The sequence below is a fragment of the Canis aureus genome, chromosome 6, assembly GCF_053574225.1.
Source record: "Canis aureus isolate CA01 chromosome 6, VMU_Caureus_v.1.0, whole genome shotgun sequence".
NCBI lineage: Eukaryota > Metazoa > Chordata > Mammalia > Carnivora > Canidae > Canis > Canis aureus.
The window spans coordinates 10,592,038-10,619,254 of NC_135616.1; the positions used below are offsets into that span (position 1 = coordinate 10,592,038).

Genomic DNA, 27,217 nt, shown 5'->3' on the forward strand with positions numbered 1-27,217 from the left:
TCATGATCCTGGAGTCCTGGGATCGAGCCCTGCATGGAGCTGTCTGCTCAGTGAGGAGTCTGCTACTCCCTCTCCCTCTGCCCACACCCCTCCCCAGCTCATGTTCTCTCTCTTGCTTGCTCTCCCTCTCTCTCAAATAAATAAATAAAATCTTTTAAAAAAATAAAAATTAAAAAAATACAAAGCACAGTCAGTTTAGCATGCTACTTCTTCATAATCCCAGGTTGCTTTGCTTTGTGCTGAGACAACTTCTATTTAACAGCCTATTCTAGAATGATATTGCACTGTAAATTCAAGCCCATCAAGCTGTTATCTTTTGGATGATTCAAAAGCCTTCTCCATCTTTGTCTTTTGCTACTGCATTTCCTTTAACAATCTTTAAGATTAGCCACCTTGATTCCACAATCCTACCAAAAGTTCCTTGAGTACATAAAAATATCATTTGCAGCGGCACAAAAACTTAAGCTTAATTTTTTTTAGGTGTGTCCTTTTTTTAAAAAAAAGGAAAATGTTTTTATGGAGAAAATTAATTTATTAATTTCATAAATCTTATCATGTTTTAAATTAACATCCCGCATGCTGATTTTTGAAGGAAACTGTATTGTTTGACTAATAGTGGCTCTACATGCAGTAGTGACATCACAGCCATGTTGATCAGAGAAAGAGAGAATGGTCAAATTTTACAAACAAGAATAGCCCTAACTCCCAACACAGAACACATGCTTTAAATCATTTTGCTAGGGATCCCTGGGTGGCGCAGCGGTTTGGCGCCTGCCTTTGGCCCAGGGCGTGATCCTGGAGACCCGGGATCGAATCCCACATCGGGCTCCCGGTGCATGGAGCCTGCTTCTCCCTCTGCCTGTGTCTCTGCCTCTCTCTCTCTCTGTAACTATCATAAATAAATAAAAATTAAAAAAAAATTTAAAAAAAAATAAATCATTTTGCTAGTAGCAATTATACTGTCAGTACCCTCTCACCGCAGCCTGCCAATTTAAAACTCTTTCCTTATTCATCCAAAAAAAAAAAATGTTTATTAAATGATCACTATTGCCAGGTCCTGTGCAGTTGCAAAGGATACAATGATGATCAGAAACAGACATGATTCCTACTCTCATGCTCCTTATTATCTGTCAATGGAGAGATAAATATTACCAAAATCAATTACACAAATAAATTTAAATTTACTACCATGGCAAAGGCTCCTGTTGAACTGGTGAGAGCTCTCCTTTGTCTGAAGTCAATGCTGTCCTTCTCTTTACTGAGAGGAATTGGCTGAATTCAGGTTCCTACGGAACTAGGGCTTCTGCGGATTCTAGGGGATGGGCAACTGGTATTTCTTAACACTGCATAAGCATATTTCACCTAATATCGGACTCCTTTTAAAAAAAAAGATTTTATTTATTTATTCATGACAGACACACAGAGAAGGAGAGAGAGGCAGAGACACAGGCAGAGGGAGAAGCAGGCTCCATGCAGGGAGCCCGACACGGGACTTGAACCCAAGACTCCAGGATCTGGCCCTGGGCTGAAGGCGGAGCTAAACCGCTGAGCCACCCAGGCTGCCCTAATATCAGACTCCTGGAACCCTAAGCCCAGAATGTTTATTCCCTGCCTTTCCTCCATGTAATGCATTCTTCATACTTGCCTTACTAAAAGAGTCATCAGTGAGGAGAGGAGGCAGTTCTCTCCATAGTTCATTTAACTAAGATACTCAAGTAAGCCTCTTCAGAGATGCCAAGAGTGGCCCATGCGCCTTCTGAGCCTACTGCTCACAAATACAAATGTATCCCAAGTGACCACTGTGCTCAATACCTACGAAGAAGATTATGATACTCTATGATTATACTCTAAGATTATGACTTAAGAAGTTCAGGGAAGGGGATCCCTGGGTGATGCAGCGGTTTAGCGCCTGCCTTTGGCCCAGGGCGCGATCCTGGAGACCCGAGATCGAGTCCCACGTCGGGCTCCCAGTGCATGGAGCCTGCTTCTCCCTCTGCCTATGTCTCTGACTCTCTCTCTCTCTCTGTGTGACTATCGTAAATAAAAATTTTTAAAAATTTAAAAAAAAAAGAAGTTCAGGGAAGCATGTCCTAGGAAATAATGGTTGAGATTAGGTCTGAAAGAAGAGCTAGAGTAAATTAGACAATGAACCAAGGGAATCATGCAAAGGCAGGAAGAAATAAAAGGGTCAGAGATAAATCTAGTGTGGCTAGGTCATGAAGATGGTGCAAGATGAGTCTGGGAAGATAGGGCTATATCATTCAGGGCCTTGGGGGTCATGTTTAAAATTTGAATCTTTATATCCTTGCTTTTGTGTGTAGTGGGTAGAAGTAGGGAAAGCTGATATCCACCTTGCCTTCTGAAAACATTCCTTTACATGGAGTGAAAGATAGGTAAAGCAGCAGCAGCAGAAGAAACAAAAGGTAAACATAGTATTCCGGTGACAGACAATGGTGGCTGGGACTAGGGTGGTCATGGTGATTTTTTTTTTTTTTTTTTTTTTTTTTTGGTCATGGTGATATTGAGGCAGGTGGGTTGGTTTCCAGAGATCCCAGATCTAGAGGATTTGGTGATGTAGAGGGAGAAGTAAGTGTCCAGAATAGGGCCTCTGTTTCTGACTTGCATGAAAGATGGTATTTCCATTCACTGAAGTGGGGAGCTCTGGAAGAGCTGCAGTCAGGAGTGGGCTGGGAAGAAGGGAGAAGAAAATGAGCTTGATTTGGTAGATGCTGCTGTAGATGAAGTGCTTTGAAGTGAAGCTGTCAAGGACCTAAAGCTCCTATGGGAAATCTGGAATGAAAATATAAATTTATGACTTGCCCACATACAAGAGGTTTTCCTGGAATTCAAAGTTCTCTTCACCGTGCTTCTTCTTTTACACTTTCCATCTTGTAGATCGTTTTCTTTGATAGAGAAAATGGGAGAGTTTGAGAGCTTAATGTTTTGCCCTCTTCCTCCCTCCTCCCAACTGCTCCTCCTCCTCTTCCTCCTCCTTCATCATCATCTGTTATACCGTTATACCATCTGGAACAAGTCTTGGGATTATCCTTGTTCTTCTATTTGTTCCAATTCATATCTTTTTTAAAAGGCCTCTTTTTTAAACTGTCCTTGGCTTTTTAAAAATTCCTTTTAATATTTTTGTCTTTCTTTCCTCTTTTTTTTTTTTTTTGCAATTTACAAACTTCATTTTATTTGTGCTTTAGCCCTCTTGATGCAATTCTTATGCACTCATCACTTACACTCATCACTTACCTGATTTGTCTTTGATAGTGAACTCATCTCTCATGTCTGAAACAAGCTCCTTCAGTATGAACACTTCAAAACCATCCTTGTACAATCTTTTGGTTCCTTTATAGCCTTTCTTATTTTTATTCTCAACTAAGTCATTTGATATTATATCAACAGAATTAAGATTTGTGATCCTACTTTCTCTCTTGAATCATCTGCCCTTATCAAAAACAAGTCTGCCCTTTATTTCCCTTTTTTTCCTTTCCTCTTTCTTCTCTCTCTCTTCTTTTATTGCCATCCTCCTTCTCTTTTTCCTCCTGCTCTCACTCTGATTTTTTTTTCTTCTTTATTGAATTAGCTCTGACTAAACACCAGCACAAATGGTTCTTTTGGGCAAGTCTATGGCTCATGGGTTCCCAAGGGTTTCCCATGTTTGTTACCATCCTCACGTTCTCCCAGTTTCTCCTTATCTACCTTCTGCAGAATTTATTTTATATAAGTAATTCTTATCATTACAAATACTATGTGGCAGTGTTTCCAAGAAAAGTTAGTAATTTTATCAGTACATTTATTGAGATATAATTTACCAACCATAAGATTCCCTTATTTAAAATATACAATCTGATGTTTTCAGTATATTCACAGAACTGTGCAAATGTCACTACAATTTAAGATATGAACATTTTCATCATTCCAGTAAGAAACTTTTTATTCATTAGCATTTTCTTCCCAGTACTGCTACCCTGTGCCTAGGATGACCTCTAATCTACTTTCTATTCCGTAGCTTCTGCCTATCCTGGGCATTTCGTATAAATGGTATCAGATAATATGTGATCTTTTGTGACTAGTTTTTTTTTCAATCAGCATACTGTTTTCAAGATTCATCCATGTTATAGCATATATCGATATTTAATTTATTTTTAATGCCAAATAATATTCCATTACACGGCTATATCACATTTTTTTTAACATTTATTTATTTGAAAGAGAGTGAGTGCTCAAGGTCAGAGGGGAGGAGCAGAGGAAGAGGGAGAGAGAGAATCTCAAGCAGACTCCTCACTGACACAGAACCCAATGCGGGGCTCAGTCCCATGACCCTGAGATCACAACCTGAGCCGAAACCAAGAGTCAGATGCTTAACCCACTGTGCCACCTAGGCACCCTGAATATATCTCATTTTTTTTAAATCCATTCATCAGCTGATGGAAATTAGGTTTGTTTCCAGTGCTTGGCTATTGTGAATAATGGTGCTGTCAACATTTGTGTATGAATTTTTGGGTAGACACATGTTTTTATTTCTCCTGCATATATGAGTAAGAGTGGAATTATCGAGTCATATGGTAGCTCTAACATTTTGAAGCAAGGCAATTACTTTATGATTTTTTCATTGGAAGCAGCCATGTTCTTATTAATTGAGGAGAGGAGAGTTTTAAGATCTGGTTTTGCAATGTGACAAACACCAGAAAGTTTTAAAGTCTTCAAGCTAAAATTTCTTTGCTCAGTCACACTGTTCTTGTCTATTGATCATCTTGGACTTGTCTCGTTGTTATGATTGCACATTTTACTTGGTCAAGCTGCATTTTAATAAATGCCACTTGCTCAAATTCCATGAAGTAAAACACCTGGGAGAGGACACAGCAACACTTCCTTCACCCATATGGAAAGGAGACTCACACTTGAACTAAATGAGGTTTTTCTGGAATGTTTTCTGTAGAAGTCATTATTTAAGAAAGAAAAAGTGTTTGTGCAAAAGTTTCTAAAACCAGCTTAATTCATTTTTTAAAAATTAATGAATTATTAAAGAATATGACTTATTTTTTAAGTGAATTTGATGTCCAGAGGACAGATACCTATTGCTATTTTACTATTGGAATGCTAAAATCTCTCTCTTCATTAGCTATTAGAATGTCATATCCAATTTATGTGTGTCTGCACACTTATCAAAATTGTAAAATGCATCTGTCCTGTCTCTGGTCAGACAACCAAGTATTCTTTTTCTAGAAAATCACAGAGATCACCTCCCCCACCCCTGTATATATTATCCACTGTATGTGCTGCAAAGTGAATCAATAGCCTAAGAATCTACCGAGATAATGATAGATAGCAATGTAATTTTACTGGGACAGTGAGCATGCAAGACTCTGACAACTGCTATGCAAAATTGCATGGGCTTTAAAAATCCACACTATTTCCTTAAGTGTTATTCTTCACTTATAAGGTTTGATTTCCTTATGTATCTTCATATGAATGAAAATGTAAAGTTGCAAGTCTGGAGTTGTGAGCCATGGCCAACCACTCCCCACCTCCCAAGTTCTGTGTTTACTGCCTTACTCACCCACTTTGCATCGGCAAATCATAGAGAGAAGCTAAATGCTCTCAGCTGCACTATACCAAATCAAAGCTGAGATGAATAATGAACTTAATTTTCCATAAAGACATTCTGTTTGGCATTTCAGCTAATAAGGTAAGCTAATGGCAATTCTGGGCTATGGAAAAGAAAATGAATAGTCTTTTTGTGTTTGATTTCTGTGCTAATCCATAATTTTTCTTTTAACATGCTGGAGTTAATTTCATGTTTCACGATGTATGTGAATTTGGGATGAACAGTTTTATAAAGAGTACCCCCAATGCACCCTTTAAAAAAAAATAGGCTGCTTGTGGTACTAAAGGGGCTAAGGAAGAAATTCAGCTTTTTAGTAAGAGTAGCATTTCTGTAATACTGTTTTCATCATCTGTAATGCAAAATGAATTTACTTAAACAGCAGAATATTTAGATGCAGCAAAGACTGACAAAATTATTTAAGCACAGCTTATTGAATATATTTGGCATGATATATTATAAATTGATGTTGAATGTGCTCTAGAGAAAGCAGAATACATCATGTTGGTTTCTGAGTCATTTTGTTTCTAAGTACATGTTATTCTAGAGAAGGTAGTAATTTTCAATTGCTAAAATTATTCCACAGCTTCAGGTTAGGTGGGTTTTATTTTGTAGGATTATATTTTTAAAATAGCATACCGGTAACATGAATTTTCGTTCTTCTTACTTTCTTGATTTACCATGGCTTCGATGATTTCAGTTTGTGTGGAAATGTACTTGTTTGTCCACTAAAGTTCATGGGACTAAAAACTATCAGACCTCTCTGAGACTTTCATTGCTACCTTGGCTACTATGCATCAGAAATAAGAGCTAAAACAATTACTGGTTGGCTTAGCTTTTTGTGATACCATTTTTCAGTGTTTAACACAGGGATTTTTATTTTAGCCAGTTCATAGCACAAACTAGCAAAAATCTAGCAAGATGGGGAAAGAAATGATTATCTTTTTTTTATAAGAATAACAAAAATGAAAAATGCGATGAAGATTTGTTTCCTGGGCTCACTGCCATGTCACCTGAAAAATCAGAGACTCTATTCTCTCAAAGTAGGTGACCTCAAAAGAGATTTCAGAAGTTCTATGCAAAATAGCCAAAGTATGTGGGAAATTTTGGAGAAATGAAAAGGAAACGTTTCTTCTATTCCTACTGTCTAATCTTCCCATTCTGTTTTTACGCGTGGGAAATGAGCTGTGGGCACCGGATATTTTTGTTTCGTGGAAATCTTTAAACATCACCACAGACTTTTATAGAAAATGAAGAACTTTTATCCTTCCTCCCTTTATAATGTTCCCAATGTCTATTTTCCCTTGAGGTATAAACGGGATGCTAAGTTTGAGCACAACTATCCAGCTACTACTACTGATTTAGTTCTCCCTACAGATCACCCATGTTTCACCTACAAATTTTAGGCATTTCTTTTGAAAAGCCTCCAATTTAGTAAACCTATGAGAAGCAGGAATGTGGCATTTTAGTCTATCACGGCTCATTTTTAAGAACACAAAGACAGACATATGTTACTCTTCATACTTCAAAATTCTAAAATATGTTCAATTTCACGGCTATTCTGTGTTTGCAGAACTCTGTTGGAAGCTCAAATATGGTGGCTTGTTTGGGATTTGTAAGGTGTTCATTTTCTTTTCCTCTTTTTCCCCTTCCTCTCTCATTCCTCATCACTCTAGACCATTCTTGACTGCCCCATGCGCTGTTCTGCTTTCTTAATTCTGATATGCTCCTCTTTCCCCTTCTCCTCAGTATCACTGGTCCAGACCTACGCGTTGCACTGTGTCTATTTTAAAGCTGGAACAAACCAGAAAGCAAACTTTTGTAACCACCCAGTTGCTGTTTCCTATTCCCTGTCATTTGTAAACTAAGAAAACTTGTATACTAGCACACCTTTTTATCCACCATTGCTATCTAACACCAACCTTATGATGAAAATGTGCAAGGCTGTTGACCTGTATCCTTTTCATGTTTCTTTTTTCTACAGTGGTCAACCCACTCATGCTTCAAGATGACATGTAAAGTTGTTAGTCCTTTCAGACATTCTTAGCAATGCCAACTGCAAGGCATGTGTTATTTACAGACTCACATGTTAACTCTGTGCTTGTTAATCTATTAGGGAGAAAATCTACTGAAAACAGCATCACCACCTTCCCTATGTCTGTGTGTGTGCGTGCACACACACACACACGCACTTAGCAAAGACCACAGAGCAGCCATCTACTGGGGACACTAGTAACCAAGCAGTAGCATTGTCACAGATGGCCCACCATCATAAGAAGTTCTTGGCACTGTTGCAGGAAGACTGAGCAGGAGGCGGCCAACAGATTTGTTCCCAAATACACGTGAAACCCATTCTTGGGGACATTCAGGATTAAGTGGAGGAGGAGCAAAGATGAGAGAGGACTAAAATATCACTAGACTTAGTTATTAATTGTCAATATCACCTCATTTATGCTCACAGCTTGGGGGACCTCAGGATATCTGTGTTATGAAAATAAAGGCATTACTCCAAACCTATCATCTCTAAAACTGGGCTCAGTATCCTCCCTACAAGCCTTCTTCCTCTGTGTTCCCTACCCCTCTAAATAGCACCACTAACTAACCATTATTTTCAACCCAGAAACCCAGGGTAAAACTTTGATTTCTTTTCCCTCTACCTCCCTCACCACATCTCCAAGGTAGACTCATAAAAGTTAGTTGAATGAATGGATAGATGAATGGATGAATGGATTAATCCCCAAGCCCTAGAAATTTTATTTCTATTCACTTCTCTCTGTTCTCTCTGCCACTTTATTAGTTGAGTCTCCAGAGTTTCCCACCGGGCAGCCTGGGTGGCTCAGCGGTTTAGCGCTGCCTTCAGCCCAGGGCCTGATCCTGGAGACCTGGGATCGAGTCCCATGTCAGGCTCCCTGCACGGAGCCTGCTTCTCTCTCTGCCTGTGTCTCTGCTTCTCTCTCTCCTCTCTGTGTATTCTCATGAATAAATAAATAAAATCTTAAAAAAAAAAAAAAAAAAAAGAGTTTCCCACCTAGGTGATTACAAATACCTCCTAAGTGGTATCCTCCTCACCCTCAGGATAAAGGCCAAACTCCCAACCATGCCTCACAGGGTAGGACCGATCCGGGGAACATTTTTCTTCACAGCCTCACTGCCTCACACTCCCTCTATTGATGCTGTACTTTGGCCATACTGTTCTACTTTTAACTTTCTCATAGGTGCTGTGCTCTCTTCCCAGGGCCTTTGTACCAGCTGCTTCCTCTTTTGTCTCTTCTGTCCATCTAGCTCAAACTCCTTCCTTCTTTCCTTAGCCCCTTTCAACCTTCTCATCTGGTCTGAGACGGCACTTCCTCCAGAGAGCGCTTCCTGGAGGGCTTCCAAATTTGAGCCCAATCCCCTCTCCCAATAATTCCCATAGCACCCATTATTTTCCCACTATGCTTCTACTATTTTATATAGGATGCCTATTCCACTAGCCTATCAGTTCTGTGAAGGTAGATATCCAGCCTCTTAGTCACAGCTGTGGCCACAAACAAGTGCAAAGCCAATTCCATCTGAATGCATGAATAGACACTTGGACTCCTTAACAAGCTTCATTACCTTTTGTTCTGATGAGGTTGCAGAAACCAAATGCAATGATTCTTTATGTTACTCATTCCTACAAAGTACTGTGCTAAAGCAGTTCACATAAATGCTTTAGTCTTCTTATCCTCGTTCCCATTTTACAAATGATCTTATCCTCATTCCCATTTTACAAATGAGACCACTAAGGCCCCAGTTGCCATAAATGAGCCGGATGTTAAGGCATGAGCCCCTCCCTCTGATTCTAAGGGCCAGCTCTTTCTATTCTCCACATGGCCCACTGCCTGCCTCGAATAAGAAAGCATTTTCAACTTAAAAATGAATTATGAATTGTTCATTAGCTTTCTGACCTCCAATAGTCTGCTCTGAATGCATTTTTTTCCTTATTGTTACTCTGAAGGTAACTTTCTTCGTGCCATACTCTTTATTCTCAAGCTTTTTTCTACAGGCTCTGTGTCTGCAGCATTTTGTCTTTCTTGCTTTCTCCGTAGTAAGAATAACAGCCTCCTATTTTTTATTTCCATTGTCCTTTGACTGGGGGGCTTTTGGGGGGGTGGGGTACACAAGCAAAGGGAAAGAGAATCTTAAGCAGGCTCCACACCCAGTGCAGAGCCCAAAGCAGGACTTGATCTCATCACCTTGAGATCACGTCCTGCACCCAAATCAAGAGTCAGATGCTTAACTGGCTAAGCCACTCACATGCCCCATTTTTGGCTATTTTAATGGTTTTATTATAGGCTATAAAAATATCAAGAAAGATAAATGTGATGCAATGATATATATCCTAATATGAAGAGCTTTGTTTCAATACATTGTTTTTCTTCACAATAGTCCACTGTCCTTTTCAACATGGATTTTTTTCCTGGTCCTGCTCTATGATTACTCTTTCCAACAGTGCTTTTGCCTGAGCTCAGTTATGCCTTAATGCTTGTCGGCCACAGTCTGATGTCAAACACTTAGGGGGCTTCCACTGGTCTTTCATGGGAGAAACAAATTACTTCTGGTTACCACCCAACTGCTTATTTTCTGTGGAAGAAATATCTAGAAGGATGGCTAGAGACAGGACATATTCAGTTTCTGGGGAACAATCCATTTTGTGCTGATCATGATAGTCTGTGGTCCTTGTGATCCAGACCAACACGATGCACACAGTCACAAAATGTGAGAGATGATTCAGCATTGTGTGCACAGCAAATGCTTTCAGATTGGGAAGACTTGGGTTTGAATCCTCTTTCTATCATGTCTCTATCTGTGTGTCCTGGAACAAGTCAATTAACCTTTCTGTGCCTCAGTCTCTTCATTTGTAAAACAAAGATAATAATGGTACCCTAGCTCATCAGAGTAAGTACTCACCATGATGACACTGTTGGTGGTTGAGACATATGGAAAATAGCCCAAATATGGCTACATCTCAATCCCAGGAAGCTGTGAATGTTATCTTATGTGACAAATGGGACTTTGCAGATGTGATTAGCCAAGGGAATTGGGAAGGAGAAATTATCCTGGGTTATCTGGGTGGACCCTAAGTGTAATAATCATAAGTGTCCTTATAAGAGGGAGTCAGAGAGAGACTTGACCACAGAAGAAGGCCATGAGACCATGGAAGCAGAAGAGAGATTTGAAGATGATATGCTGCTGGTTTTGAAGACAGAGGACAGGGCCTTGAGCTAAGTAATGCAAGGAATGAAGCTCTAGAAGGTGGAAGAGCAAGGACAGAGATTCTCCCCTAGAGCTTCCGGAGGGAGCTCAGCCCTGCCAAGTACCTGGTCTCAGTTTAGTGAACCAGTTTTGGAATTCTGGCTCCTGAACCATGAGAGAATAAGTGTGAGTTGTTTTAAGCCATTAAGTTTATGGTAATTTGAAACAGCAACCTTAGGAAACTAACACAATGGTGATATTTTGGGAACTGAAAGATGACTCCAAATGAGCTGATAACACAAGAAAAATGGCATTACAAAGGCTGATATGTAGGGCAGAGAGGACCTCTGAGTACTCCATGCAGTGCCATGTGTCAGAGAGAGGCCCAGAAGGAAAGGGGCGAAGGGTGAAGCCATGTGTGGGGATTCAGACATGAATAGAAGTGAGGTCTTGCACGGAAAAGAGTGGACGGTGGCTAGGGTGGGATGTGCTAGTGGAGAGTGGCTGAGCAGATGATGAAATGCCTTGTTGAGGCATGAGTGATCAGTTTTGAAGAAAGGCTGGTGTGGGCAATTTCCCTGAACAAACAGGCATGCTGAGGAAGGGAGGAAATGTGGATTTAGAAAAAAGAATCTGTGTCCCCAAAACAAAACAAAAGGAGCCATTTTCTATTGGTCTCTTGGTGCCATATTCCTGATAGAAGACAATCCGAGGAAAGGATTTCTGAAAAAGATTTATTGTGCTTTAAGGCAAGTCAAGACTATTAGCAGGAGACTGAGTGCCTTCTACTTAATCTATTTCTAGCAATACCCAGAGAGGTGTAGGCTGAAATGAAGTTAGTTCATTTGCAATCTCCACGTGTTGTACATAATTTGGTATTTCCTCCAGAACACACTGTGCCTTTTCACACAGCCATGCCTCCCATGTGCTATTTCTCTTCTCTCCTGTAATATCCTCTTCCACCTGGGCCCCACTGGCAAATTCTTGCCCATCATTCATGTCTCAAGTGAAGTATGACCTCCTTGAACCAGCTTCTGTGTTAATTGCATTGTCCAGTAGGTATTTGTTAGCAATTTCCACACTTCATTGAAACCACATTTAAATGATTGTTGCTCCCTCCCCTCCACTAATTCTACCTTTCCCTCAGTAGACAGATCCCTGGGGGTGAATACCAGTCCACTGATACCATGTCTTCCTCTCCCACAGGACTTGGCATGTAGAAAGCATTCAATAAATGTGAATGGTTGCCAAGAAAGTAGATCTTAAATGTTATCCCCACAAAAAAGGGGAGGTGTTTTAATTGATGTGATGAGGTATTAGATAAAGCTATGGTGGTAATCATTTTGCAATATATATCAAACCAATATGTTGTACACCTTAAACTTACACAACGTTATATATTATATCTCAATAAAGGTGGAAATGGGAAAAAAGAAGATTTGAGGGAGTTCAAGAACAAAAAAAAAGAGGCACCTGGATGGCTCAGCTGTTGGGCATCTGCCTTTGGCTCAGGTCATGATCCTGGGTCCTAGGATCTAGTTCTGCATCGGGCTCCCCACATGGAGCCTGCTTCTCCCTCTCCCTATGTCTCTGCCTCTCTCTGTGTCTCTCATGAATAAATAAAGTCTTTAAAAAAAAAGAACAAAAAAAAGTGAATGAATGGACGGATGGATTAATTGATTCACCAGTTGTGCCCTACAGGCAGAGTTATCATGAGATAAAGAAAATAATAAAGTTTGTGAATCCCAGGGTCAGTGTGTAAAGAAAATGAGGCCTTCCACCCAGTTCTCTTGAAAGTAAGAAAGTACACAAGTAAATAATACCAGAACTGCTTCATCCATGATGTGGATATTAATTCCTTATCTGTTGTAGCTCAACTACACAACTCAATATGTGATCTGGAATTTAAAAAGAGATTTTCTTCACCTTCCAGATCAAATTTGCCATCTCCTTCCTGACATGTTTTTTTTTTTTTTTTTTTTTTTAAATCAAGGCAGGCTATAAAAGGAAAACAAAATGCCATGTTAAATGCACACTAATTTATTTTCAAATACAGTAAAACCACAGGTTGTTTTTACCTATTGTCTTTCAATTTGAGGACAAATTGTCTAAAATTCACAATTGTTTCCTTAAGGAAGATAAATTTATCATGTGCGATGGATGCTACTATTACTTATGGTTGCTGCTATTATCTTTTTATTACATGTATAAATAACAAGAGCAGTAGTAAAACATGTCACATTCACATTTGGAATAAAATTACCCTATATGAATTGAATGCATCATTAATAAATTATCAAGGGTTTGAATGTGTACAGAATCTACCTACAACAAACAAGCAACTCAAAAGGGCCTATTAGTATGTCCAAATCTCAGGGACAAATTATAAACTACTATCTAATCATTGTACATCCATCTGAAATATTTAGTAAATTTAGAATTACGTAGTTAATAACCTGGCTCTAAGAATTCACTCATTCTAAACAAAGAAGGTTGCAGCTCATTACCAGCTAGGGTGACTATGGGGGAAAGTGAATCCTCCACTTCCCATGTACATCAGCATGAACAATGTGAACACATGAACAATGTGTGTGGAAGGCACAGTGCCAGGCATTTGAGGTAATACAAACATGCCTTCCAAGCATGCCCAGTTACTGTGCTTGACAACAGTTGAGCATGTCTAGTTACGCTTGTTTATAGACCACACAGTGGTATATTTGATAGCAAGTGAAAGACCCCAATCAGCATGACTGAAACTGATGAAGAGCTAAAAGAAAAGTTGCCTTGAAAAAAGAGCAACTAGTATTTTAGGATTTCCTTATTTCACGTAAACCAGTTAAATTTTTGCTAGCTTTCATTACACTAGAATCAAGTGCTGTGCTTGTGGAAGGAGAGTGATTTTGTTGGGCTAGAACACCAAGAAAATTCTGTTCTTTTATCATTCATTGAAGATTTCTTACCGCAGATGCGTGGCTATTATTTCTACCCTCTGCCTCTTTCCTCTCCCCAGTTTTAATTCCTGGCTCTATCCTAATCTACGTTATTTTTAAACTGCTAAGAAATCAGATGTCATCAACTAGTAATGTGCTGGTTAAAAAAAAGTCTCTTTTCCAAGCTATCATGGGATCTAGAAAGAGAAAAAAGGGGTTAGTACTTGCTGCATTCCTCACTGCATGTGACTTTGATAATCCGGGGTATTCTGTTTTCTTAAAATGAAATTATAAATTAATGTTTTTATAAGTTTGGTATTTTTGAAAGTTTCGTTTACAAAGAGGATATGTTTGTATAAAGTATAAGATTAATAATGTCCATTGCTTGCCAAAATTAACTTTTTCACACCAGGTCAAAAACCACATACAAATAGAACTGAAGAGTCCTAAAAGGGGCTATATTTAAATTTTACCATATGTCTAAGTGCTTCTTTTTTTTTTTAAGATTTTATTTATCCATTCATGAGAGAGGGAGAGAGAGAGAGAGAAAGAGAGAGAGAGGCAGAGACACAGGCAGAGGGAGAAGCAGGCTCCATGCAGGGAGCCCAATGTGGGACTCGATCCTGGGAATCCAGGATCACAAACCTGGGCTGAAGGCAGGCCCTAAACCGCTGACCCACCCAGGCATCCCTAAGTGCTTCATTTTTATAGAAAAGAAAGTTATTGGGGAGGGAGAGTTAATTCGTTATAGTGGAGGTTTAAACATAAAAGGTAGAAAACAACATATGCTTGAATTCCAAAATCCTGTTATATCACAACACCCCAAATCAGAAAGAAAATGGAAAACTTATCTTGAAAGCCTAGTCCACATGCATGGTGCCCCCTCACAAAACCTCTGTGCCATTTTTTTAACACACTTTTTCACATGTAGCAGCTGGATCTAATAAGAGGTTAAATCTTGCTTTTGTGGTAGAAATTGATTTATTTTCCCCCCCTCATTCTGAGTTCTCCTGTAGCCAGCCCCAGGGCTTTGAGAGCCTGCTTCCTTGTCCCTCATTAGTATTTCTCACTTTTACAGTATGCCACGGGGTACTCAGAACTATACCACGCTATTCAAAAGAAAACACAAAATCCCTGCTCTCAGGAGGAGTTGGGGGGTGGGGACCATTAAAAGCCTTCACAGAATCTAAGAAATGGAAGATACAATAGTGATGAAATAATGTGTCCAGTAGGAGGGCCACTTAGGCCACCTTTGAGAAGTAGATTCCAAGGAGAGATGGAAGAAAGTGTGGTTGAGGACTCTATCTCCTTAACCTGATCACCCTCTGTGATGACTTCAGGTCAGTGCGCTACCTCAGAGCAAGGAGCAGGTGCAAGCCCGAAATGGAGCAAGCCAGGGATTCAAGTCACATAACAGGAGGGGCGAAAAAGTGCAACGCCTCCTTGGTGGGCAGATACCATTCACCTACTGTCTGTGTGGACAGCATTCAGAGTCAGGACAATGCTTGAGAAGGGAAGAAAGAGAATCTAATCCCATTACCTTTTATGAGTACTCAGAGAAAACATCTCTAAAAACTGAGGATAAAAATGTTGCCTAGTAATGATATGCACCCGGGCTCTCACACAGATCTGATTTCCTCTTTCCTGTTACTTGATAGATGCAATTTCCTCCTAACATGTATTTTTTTTTAAATAAAGAAAATCAGTAGGATTCTACGATAGGTGTATTTTTCTAGGTGGAAAAGTGATGCATTTGTCTTCATTTCCTCCTGATGTCGTAATCCTTTGGCATCAGTGATGCTACCAGGATTGGAACACTGATTTTAATATTTCATACCTTAATTGACTATAATTCTCCCATATATCTATTCAGTTTGAAATTTTGGATGACAGTGTATTTTCAGCTCAACCTACTTTAATTCTTATTCTAGACTCTGTGGAATCATATGACAGCAGGTTTAAGGCTGATATTAACCACTTCCTATTTTTGGCAGGTTGGTATAAACATTATTAAATAGGTCTATAAAGTCAGTTAAAATATACTCAAAATCACCTTTATATGCACTTTCATAACCACGGTGCCTGCTGCAGAGCTGACACCAACAGATAGCTGCTGAAGGAGTGATCGGAGAAAGCACATGTCTAGAAGGGTGAACGACGACAGAGTCTCCATCTGCAATTATAAGAAACTACTTCCATCCACATTTAGGCTTCTGTTAAATTAATTACAATCACCCAAAAGCGAAACTCAGATGAGATGCCCTTCTACAACCAGTGACGGTGATCGGTTCCAAAAGTGCTAGAGTTTATATGTTAGAAAGGAGAATAATTTATGTGAGGTCCTCCTAACATAAAACTTGTCTTTCTTATATAATGTACATGGTAAATGTGGCATTAGAGTTCTGCTTCTTTCTCCAAAGGGTATTTTTTTAAAAACACCCACAAATGTCATCCTATCTATTTTTAAGCAGAGTGCTGCTGGGTAACCAGCTGAGTCGTCTAAATCCAATGAGAAAATTCTACGTTTAAATATGCTGTTTTATCTCATTGAAAATAAGTGGTGCAGACTGACATGGACCATATGGATTTTTGCATACAGTTACACGTAAATTTTCTTAACTTTGAATATAAAATTCTAGCCCAAGCTGAAAAAAATAGGAAAGCAAAATAGATTCTTTAGTAATGGCTCTCTAACGATTCCATTTTCTGATTTTCCCGCCCAAGTTTCATCAATTTCCAGTAAAAACCTGTTCCTTGGGTTTTCTTTGCAAGTGACGAAGTAGTATCTGTAGATTGAAATAATGTAAAGACAACATAAACGTTTAAAAATAGACCTATATGAGTTGTGAATTTTTGGGTTTTTTTTTCATAGATTTCATTTTTTAAACGGATTTGGGGGTTTTCCACAGAATTAATTTTCCATTAAAGTTTTATTTGTTAATTCTGAAAAAAAAATACTAATGGTACAGAATGGTAAAGAGTTAAAAGTAAAACCCCTCTGCTTCCCAGCTCCCCATTTCTACTTCCTAAACGTAACCACAACTATTATCCTTCTGATGACATCTTCCTTCTGATGTTTTACACGTGTATTCAAACACAATATATACATGCATTTCTTTTCTTTCTTTTTAACAAACTCTTATCATACTGTAAGTTACTGTTCAGCATTTGGCCCTTTTGACTTTATCATATATTTGATCTTCTCTTCATGGCAGTACATATAAATCACCTCATTCTTTTTAATAACTGTAAAGTGCTTCATTATCTAGGAGTGTTCATTTCTTTAGCAAATGTTTAATGCCCATCTACCATGTGCCAGGCACAGTTCCAGACACTAAGAATATAGAATTAAATAAAAAAATCCCTGCTTCATGAAGACCACATTCTACTATATTTTAACATTTGAGGAACTGCCACATTAACAATATTGAGCAACATTATTCACCATCCCTTTTTTAGCTTTTACAAACAATGCCGTAAAAAATCACCCAGTAAATAAATCTTTATGCTAGTTTATCAGTTCAATAAATTGCAGATATTATTTGTATTCATTCAGTCTTTCAGTCAATTCTTTCTTCATATCATCAACTTCTCTAGGAATGGGTTGTGAAGTGTTCATTGTTAATTGAATTAATGCAATGACAGAGTTTTTACACTTACTCTACCTTTGTAAATCTACCTCTTCAAAGACTTTAATAAAGATATTAAAAATCATCTGAATTGTATCCTTCTGAAGCAACCAATGATAATGCTCATAGGGGAATTAGGTCAAATGAGCCAGTTTCCCTCTACTTTTATTGATCACACATGCTACAAACTTTTGATTTAAGCATTTCATGATAACCAGATGCCTCCCAGACACAATTTTTATGTCCCCATTGGTTTCTGTGTAGCATAAGAACAAAGGCAAGATATTTTGTAAATTGGGGCACCTGGGTGGCCCAGTGGTTGAGCGTGTGCCTTTGGCTCGGGGTCCTGGGATTGAGTCCTGCATCAGGCTCCCTGCAAGGAGCCTGCTTCTCCCTCTGCCTGTGTCTCTGCCTCTCTCTCGTCTCTCATGAATGAATGAATGAATGAATGAATGAATCTTTTCAAAAAAATGTTTTGTAAATTAAAACAAAACAAATAAATGTATTTCTCCATTCATAGAAATTTCAAGAAAATTATGCCTTCTACAAAATTGGGCAAAAAAAAAAAAAAATCAATTGTTACTCATGTGATTCTCATTCAAAAACCCATCCCTAAGAAACCCCAGAGAGGAAAAATCACTTATGAGTTTCTATTGTTTTTATGCACCACATATTTATTACAACTGTAATGAGTTCAAAATTTACATCTAGGTGCATCTTGGATGAAACTAGAGAATGCATTTAAGTTGCCAGATTGAGGGGCGGGGGTGTGTGTGCCAGGGACAAAGTCATCTAACCCCCTCTGCCTCAGTGGTTGGAGGGGAGGATCCCCCTTTCCTGCCTCCTACTCCACAATATCCTACTCACCCCCAGAAAGTATTTACTACGTTTTAGACTTCCAGTGATATCAGGGACATTTGACTGGTTTGGGTAGAAATTGGGTAGAAATTGGGTAGAAATGCCTTTCCTCTGGCATTAATTCAGACATTTGACTGGTTTGGGTAGAAATTAGGAAGCCACTTAGTTTTGTGGGTTTTTTTTCCTAATTTAACAACTATGTCCTCGTAGGAAAAATGCTTCCTGTGGACATTCTGACACAAAACTGTTCTGCTTTGTGTCGTCTTCTGGTTGTTGTCCAAACCCGTTTCAGGGAAAACAAAAATAATTCCTTTTTGTCGAATGGGATATCATAAGTGGAGCTTAATTTAATGCTTTTCTATTAATTCAAAATTTGTTACTCTGCACAAACAACTGCCAGCTTGAGTGGGAGGTTAAGGACCCACTCGGCCAGCTGTAGTGAGGGCTGTATGAATTGCAGAAAGCCAGCATTGTTACCAGGAAAGCATGAGTATCTGAAAAACCTGAATCAGGTCAGTTTGACTTATTACCAGAAAGCTAAAGAAAGAAAAGAAGACCAAAAGCCTTTCTCAAAACAAATATATCTGTGTTGCTACTGTCTCAGGGTAACATACAACTTCTGTAATAGGTTAAACATCATCCTTGAATATGAAATCTGCCTGCGTGTTCGTGGATGTGAGAGAGACGAAATACTGAAGACTGAATTGCAGTCAGTGTTTGGCAATAGAAGGGATGATGGTGTGCATGCCATGCGCAGAGATTCTTTTGTATCCAAAGAGAATCATGTACTATCTTGAGTAAGACATCCTTACCTCATTACCATTCTCACTGTAAAAGCGTGGCACAATCTAGGTTTATGATATAAAATGCAAGCCATGTGCCACATACCTATCCTTATAGATCAATGCCACATTCATTTCTCTGTTACTGTCTTTCATTTGCACAGATTCCTGAAGTGAAAAAAATAATGGCATAGACTTGACACAAAGTGGAAGCTCCCAGAGCCTGAGTCTTGTTATGGTTTTTTCCCTTCTACACATAGAGCCCACCCTCCGTTTATCCTCTGCAGATCCAGATAGGGAGATCAAAACAGTTTTACAAGTTGTGGAAGGCACTCATTTAGATTAATGTATTTTTTTTTTCATTTCGTTGAGTCCACTGGATGGATAAATAAGTACAATATAATGGAGCTGAAACGCTCCATATAGGTCCAAGAGAGAAGAGACCTGAATCCTAGCCCAATTTTGCCACATATTAGCCATATAAACTGTAAATGAGGTAAATGATATTTATCAAAACATAATGTGGACAGATCTTCACCCAAAGAAGAGGCATAGAATTTGACATACTTAGGTTTCTTTATTGGTAGACATCCTGTGACCATTATGCTGCTCATATGGATGGCAACTCTCTAAGAGAACAATGCCATATAGAGCATGTCCCAAACCTCTTCTGTCTTAGAACCCTCTTCCATGAAGCATTTTGATGGAAGAGTGATCCATGAAATGTGTTTTAGAATGCACTGGGTGAGCTAAAAAATTTTAGGATTCTGCTTGACTGGTCCTGCCGCAATCTGGTGATGGGGCCGTGTGGGTTTAGTAGGGGTTCTATTCCACCCCACTGTGGAATGTGGTTGTGTTTCCCCAGAGATCTTCATAGAAACATCCAACTTCAGCTCCCTGGAGGCCACCACAACCTTTCCTCTGGATGCTGGCTATATATGTCCACCCCCTGACAAACCTACCACAGATACTATACCAACCCCCATCAGCTTCTTCACCGACCAGGCCCCTCCTGACCTGCAGTCCTTCCTACTAGCCCACATTGGATGCTATATTTCTTCCCTGCCATTGGTGGAGAAAAATCCAGGACTAAAGATTCTCATGCTTACTTCTCAACTATTTAATAAGTCAGGTATATCTTAGGTGATATAATAAAAGATTTCATGAGCACTTTTATCTTATTTTCTTATATCTTATTTGATACATTGCTTGGAACTGAGTATATAGACATGAAAAAAGCAGAGTTTCTGCCAGACAAATAATATCATCCCTCCTCTCAAGTTGCTTACAGATTGGTGGGTGAGCCAGATTTATAAACAAATATTCTTAAAATATTGCGATAGTGTCACATTAATAGTATGTGCAGGTTGTTACAGTAATTCTCTATTTAGGTTAGCTCTATATTCATTTTATTAAGGCAGGTCATTGTGGAATTCCTGGCCTTTTAGAATGTAGAAGGGCTGAAATAAAGGATCTGAAGCTCCTATTTATTTCACATGATGTGATGGTTCAGGTGACTAGATTTTCCTGTTCATTGGTCAGCAAGAAACAAACATTTCATAAATGGCTTCCCTGCTTTTAAAAACCTGTCAATTAAATTCAGAATAACTTATTTTGTCTTATTAAAGAGAATGCACCTGTCAGGCACTCCGCTAGGCACTGTGTGCAAAGCTGGCACAGCAAGGTTTCTCTGCTTGGATGGCCTTTGCAGATGTTCTGAACAGCTGATTAGGGAGTTGGTGTTTACATATAGGTTTTTGGCCCAAACTAACTCCTTAGAAGAGTGAACAGAGCATATGCAGCTCACAACTGAGGAGAATGTATATGACAGTAAACACTGAGGTGGCCCTGTCTGCCTCTGGAGTCCCGCGCCCACTACCTCAGAAGCTGCCACTAGAGTCTCCATCTGTGATGGGTAGTTCTGTGTGGCCACCTGGCTAGACTAGAGTCCTCAGTTATTTAATCAAACACTAATCTAGGTATCGCTCTGAAGGAAGCTTATAGATATGGCTACTATCTACAATCAGTTGACTCTAAGGAAAGATTACCCCCTGATAATGTGGGTAGGCCTCATCCAATCAGTTGAAAGGCCTAAGAACAAAACTGTGGCTTCCTAGAGCAGAAGAAATTCTGCCTCAAGACTCAGCTCCTGCTAAGTTTGCAGAGCACTAACCATCCCTACGGATTTCACACTTATTGCTCCCCATAACCACATGAGAGAGTTCCTTTTTTTTTTCCACTTCTGTTGATTTTTTAAAATTTATTTTCTATTTAAATTCAATTTGCCAACATATAGTATAACACCCAGTGCTCATCTCATTGGGCGAGTTCCTTAAAACAAATCTGTTCTGGGCAGCCCGGGTGGCTCAGGAGTTTAGCACCACCTTCAGCCCAGGGTGTGATCCTGAAGACCCGGGATCATGTCCCACGTCAGGCTCCCTGCATGGAGCCTGCTTCTCCCTCTGCCTGTGTCTCTGCCTCTGTGTGTGTGTGTGTGTGTGTGTGTGTGTGTGTGTGTGTGTGTGTGTCTCATGAATAAATAAATCAAATCTTAAAAAAAAAATCTGTTTTGTCTGTTCTGCTCTGAGGACATCAGCCCAATCAACTGTCCCTTACACACCAGCCTCTAGAAATTTCGCAAGTGCACTGATCTTCCCCATCCCAAGCCCCCTCCTACTCCAGGCTGAAGTAACCTTGAAACTATTGCATATTCCATCATGGTTCAGATCTGCTATGAATTAAATAGAAGGTAGGGGTTGGCCCCATGTGGGAATTTAATCATCATGGACGATATAATTTCTACATGAAAATACCTTTTGAATTCCAAAATCAAGCAATTATCTAATAGAAATTATATATGCATTTTTTACATCATTTATGTCCTTATAGTTAGGTCCTGATATATATGTTACTGTCCTCACTTTGTTTGAGAACACTGAGGTTAAAAGATGTGAAAGTCATCGGACCAAAATCACACATCTGGGAAGTGAAAGAGTCAAATCTGAATCCAAGTTTACCTGATTCCAAATTCTATACTGTATTCATTGTGCTATGCTCCTTCCCTATAAGTGAAAAGCTACCTGGGTAAGAATTGCCTGGTAGGAAAATATTCCATTTTTTTTCTGTGACACTTTTGTAGGAGCTCTGTATGCAGGATTTAAACATTAAAAGACACGTTTCATATGGATGTCAGAGGCCATATCAATTAAAATAAAAAAAAAAACAGGATTGTTCTAAGGTGAATAAAAGCCTTTTTAAAAATTGTTGTAATTAGCTTTTAAAAATGTTTTGAACCTCACTGCTCCTGGCCCTTAGAGGCTGATATATCAAAAACATGCAAAGGCATTTCCACCATCAGGCTGCCTTGACCTGGCTTTGTAGAAGTTGTCCTAACCCAACTAATGGACTCCCTCCATCTGTTTAGGCATCCCTGGCCAGTGCTTTCTCTGACTCTTGGCTACACAGGGGCCCATTCAGAAAGGACAATCTTGTTGTCCTCATTCTGAAGTTAGAGAACTTTTATGAAATATTCTTCTATAAAATTTCAATCAGTGAAAGTTAAGGTAGGTAAGAGCCAGAGAGCTCAATTCTAGAACTATTACTTTAGGGTCTCAAAGCTATTCATTCAACAAGCACATATTTAAACATTTACTACTGTACAGGAGGTACTTTGGGAGAAACAAAGATGAATCACATTGTCCCAGGATTAATAATGAATGCGGCGGTGCTCTGTGCTAGATGTTTTCAAAACAGTGCTTTTCAAGCCAACGATAGCAACCAATTAGTGGCTAGTGAAATCAATTCAGTTGGTCATAGAAAACATTATTTTTAATTATATTGAAGACAATAGAAGAGAACAGAAAAGAAGATAGAGTACATGGCACACAGGTTAAGTCTTTCTTTCATTTCTTTCTTTTTCTTTCTTTCTTTCTTTCTTTCTTTCTTTCTTTCTTTCTTTCTTTCTTCTTTCTCTTTCTTTCTTTCTTTCTTTCTTTCTTTCTTTTTCTTTTTCTTTCTTTCTTTCTGTTGTATATGTGCATATACAGTTTCCAAAGGAAGATGTATTCCGTACTGTGAAATGTAGTCAAAAACTATTTAAAAGCTACTGCTCTAGAGAGAGAGCAAAAGAAGAAAACAAAAGCTTCGCTCTCAAGAAGCTTGCATTTTGCTGGGAAGATAAAGCTAATTAATGAACAGCAGAACTCTTTGTAGAAAGCAGCTAATGACTAAGGAATACAATGAATGTTGCTGATTTAGTGTACCCGTGATATTAAGACCAGGAAAAAAATCACTGTGACAGTTCATTACTCCTTCCTCCTTAAAAAATTCCTCACTTGGCTTCCAGGACAACACACCTTGCTGATCTTTCTCAGAATCCCTTGTTTGTTCCTCCTTAACTCCCTATCCCCTGTGGTTGGGTCAGTACCAAATGGGCACAGCTCTTGGTCACTTTTCTCTATCGACATTCATTTCTTAGGTCACCTCCGTTATTATCTGAGCTTTAAATACCATGTGAGCGCCCACATTTGTTTCTGCAGCCCAGACAGCCTGAACACCCAGCCTTTCATATCCAGGGCCTTAGTCAACCTCTCTACTTAGATGTCTCATGGGCATCTCAAACTTAATATGTCCCAAACTGAACTCCTAATCTTTACACCCCAGCCCACACCTCCCTTAGGTTTTCTCATCTCAACTAATGGGAATTCAATCCCATCAACTGACCAAGCCAAAAATCATGAATTCATTCTTAACTTTTCTCTACTCTCAATTCCCATGTCCAAGTCATCATTGAGAAGCCTACTGGCTCTATCTTCTCCCTACCTCCTCCACTACCACCATTCTCACTGCCTTCAATTCCAGTCTGGATTAGTGTATGAGCCTCCAAATTTTCCCCTCTAGAAACCTCAACTCAGTAAGCCAAGTGATTCTTTTAAACCAGGACCCGTCACATCTCTCATCAGAAGCTCCAAGCTATTCGTATCTCTCCGAGGAAAAGCGACAACCCTTCTAGTGGCCTATGAGGCCCAGTGATCTGGACCCCCTCCCTACCCATCACCATTCTGTGCTCATCTCCTGTCTCCTCTCACCCCACTGCCCTACTGGGCCTCCAAAGGCAGCATGGCAGGCAGGTCTCACCAGCCAGACTTTCTTACTCTTCTTTCTGCTCCAAACACTTGCCCTACAGATCTTTCAGCTGATTCCCTCCCCATTTGATCTTTACTCAAGATCGGCTTCTCAGTGAGGTCTCCAAGGACCATGCTCTGCAGTACTGCAAATCCCACCACACTCCCTCTCCCTCCTCTGTGCACACTTTGTTCCCATCTCTTGCTTTCTTTTTCTCTGTAGTACAGCCCATCTAATATGCATTTTACTTACTTTATTCATGCCTATCTTCCTCCTTCCCCATTATACATACTGTATCCCCAGTACCTAAAATAGCACCTGTTTCACAATAATAGGCTCAATAAATATACATTGAGTAAATGAATAAATCCCATTAAAGGATTTTGAAAGAGTCACAAAAGAAATGGTACTTAATTAACTCCACCTTAACCACTAAGAAAAGGAAGAAAATACCATAATAAAGTTTGGTCTAAGAAACCTCACCTCAGATTCTACAAAGAATACTCCAACCGAGGCATTTCCTTTCAACAGAGCCTGAGCTAGCTTGGAAATAATGGTTCAGATATATGTTGAGTGTCATGCTCATCCATGCACATGCTTGTGTAACAATTCCTATTAGTTCTGTATCATGCTGCCTAGAGGAATTGGATTGAAATATAGCCTTCGAGTACAAATCCTCAAAAGGCCATTTTCCCATATGATAATTTTTAAAGGGGAATTTTGTATTACACATGTGCATAAAGACACCCAAAATATTATTCCACTCTTTCTAGATGTCAAGAACTATATTCACATAATTCGAAAGATGATGGTTTAATTGAATTAAAATGAATGGTGTTCACAAAGGAGAGATTCTATTTTTGCCTATTTGTTTTGTTTTTGTTTTTGTTTTTTTAAATTTTTTTATTTATTTATGATAATCACAGAGAGAGAGAGGGGCAGAGACACAGGCAGAGGGAGAAGCAGGCTCCATGCACCGGGAGCCCGATGTGGGATTCGATCCCGGGTCTCCAGGATCGCGCCCTGGGCCAAAGGCAGGCGCCAAACCGCTGCGCCACCCAGGGATCCCTATTTTTGCCTATTTGAATACAGTCTACTTTTAGGTGTCATGAATGTATCTTGGAATGAAAAGTCCAAACAGGTGGACCACCAAGGTGCCCCAGTAATCAGATGATAGTGATTTTTTGAAAAGCAGAAAATTTTGAGCTGTATCTCTTCTTAAATCTTTTGGTTCTTTCTGATAGACACCAAATAGCTAAGTTAATGGTGTATGTACAAATCTAATAATTTATGGTCCTGTTTGAGAAACTTAGTATCCCAAACTTAATAGTAAACTAAAGGAAAATATTTGCTGAAATCTGTTTCAAAATTGGTAATTTTTGAAATTAAGTATTAATACTAGAGATGATTGATTTGATGCAAACTAGCTGTTCCAAGCTCATCAGACTTTAAGTTCTGAGGCTAAAGATCCATATCTATAAACATTGACACGTAGCAGGGTCTCTGAACTGCTGAGAGATTTGAAGATTTTAGTCCACACCAACGTTTAGTTTTGATGAATGATGTTTCTACATCTGGGCTTCAGTTGACTTCAGGAAGATCACTAACCTACCTACATTTCTGCTTTTGAACACCAGACACAGAATTCAAATTTGCCTCAGGGAATTTAACTTTTGGAATTATAGCTACAAACCACAGGGGATATAGTGGACAGATGCCACCATGCATGACTACAGCGACGATGGCTCACCTAGCCATTGCAAGCAAACAGATATGCCTCAAATATGCCAGAAAGACATGCGAGGAATGAACAAGTTGCATTAAAAACTAAGAAAGTCTCTAAATTAGCTTATCATTGTCAACGGAAATAAATGTAAGATACTTACTACAGACCTAAACCTCTGTTGTTTTTAATCTTGCAACTTTTAAGATGTTTATGATCTTGCTTGTATATAAAATCTGTAGCCAACTGTAACTGCTGGATGATGGGTGTTCTGTGGTTCTTCCAAGCACCTAACCCTCCTTTCTTGTTACAGTTGTCAAAATGTTACAGCATTGTAGCTCCCCGTAACTTAATGTTTGAGTTTTATATTTAATGGAAAATTGCTAAGTTTTGAAACACAGAATAATATAACATAGAAATTTGAAATAAACCTGCCCTTCAATTCTAAATATGATTTACTAACTGTACAATTTACTGTAAGTTATTTAATAGCACCAAGTCTCAATTTTCTCATCTTTGCAATGGGATTAATAACAACATAGGGTTTTGTATTGAATGAGATAATGTTTGTGTGTTGGGATTATGAAAAGACCAGCAGTAAGTCCTAAGGCCAATTTCTTCGCTATGGATGTTCTGAATGAAAAAGGAAATATCTTTAACCCAGTGTTCCAAGCAAGGGTAGAGATGCTTGCCTACCAAGCAGGCTTAGATCATATGCTCAGCCCTGACCCGAGCCAGGCGCCTGGGGAATGTGATGTGTTGATTGGCTAAGCCAACTCTTGTGCTGCTCCTGAGATGCATGGACTTCAAGTGTGTTTCCTTCTGGGGAGGAAGGGTTCTCCAGGGCCAAATCATGAAGATGTGACTACAAGAACCAGAATTAGAATCAGGGTCACAAACCCCACAGATGCCCACTACAATCAAAATGTAGGGTAGACAATGAAGAAAATTAATTTTCCTCCCCTATCCTCACATTATACCAGAATGTGATATCTTAGTAGCTACCTCTTGATGTGGAATCACAGGGCATCTTCCCAACAGCAGCCCCTTTGTCATCAGCTGTCACCTCTCTAACATTTTCTACCAGCCCCAAAAGCTTATGGATCCCTCCCCTCCATTAAGGGGTCACAGATCTTGCCCCTTGCATTTCTCCCATAATGCCTTTTCTCAATGGTATCCATGCACTTCACACATAGACATTCAACTCCTAAGGAACAGTTTTACCATCAGGGAAGATTTTGAAGAACAAAGTACAAACTCAGTAAGTGATTCAAAGATACTGAAATACTCCACTCAGCTTCACTTGCTTTAAATCTACTTTTCCCTTTCCTTCATCTATCCCCTGA

The 27,217-nt window shown here is 39.2% G+C and overlaps 1 protein-coding gene across 29 annotated transcripts in view; it reads left to right on the forward strand.

Moving 5' to 3' along the window:
• Positions 1 to 27,217, forward strand: part of DLGAP1 (DLG associated protein 1) — an 875,942-nt gene that overhangs the window by 571,773 nt on the left and 276,952 nt on the right. Inside the window, exon 1 of one of the 29 annotated variants that reach the window (XM_077900133.1) lies at positions 5,542 to 5,692. The exons of 27 other annotated variants lie outside the window; for them this stretch is intronic. In XM_077900133.1, coding sequence (XP_077756259.1) covers positions 5,642 to 5,692 — 51 coding nt within the window. In that variant the 5' untranslated portion in view covers positions 5,542 to 5,641. Of the gene's footprint in view, positions 1 to 5,541; positions 5,693 to 27,217 lie in introns of those variants that run through there. One more of the 29 variants, XM_077900128.1, reaches the window with a different exon arrangement.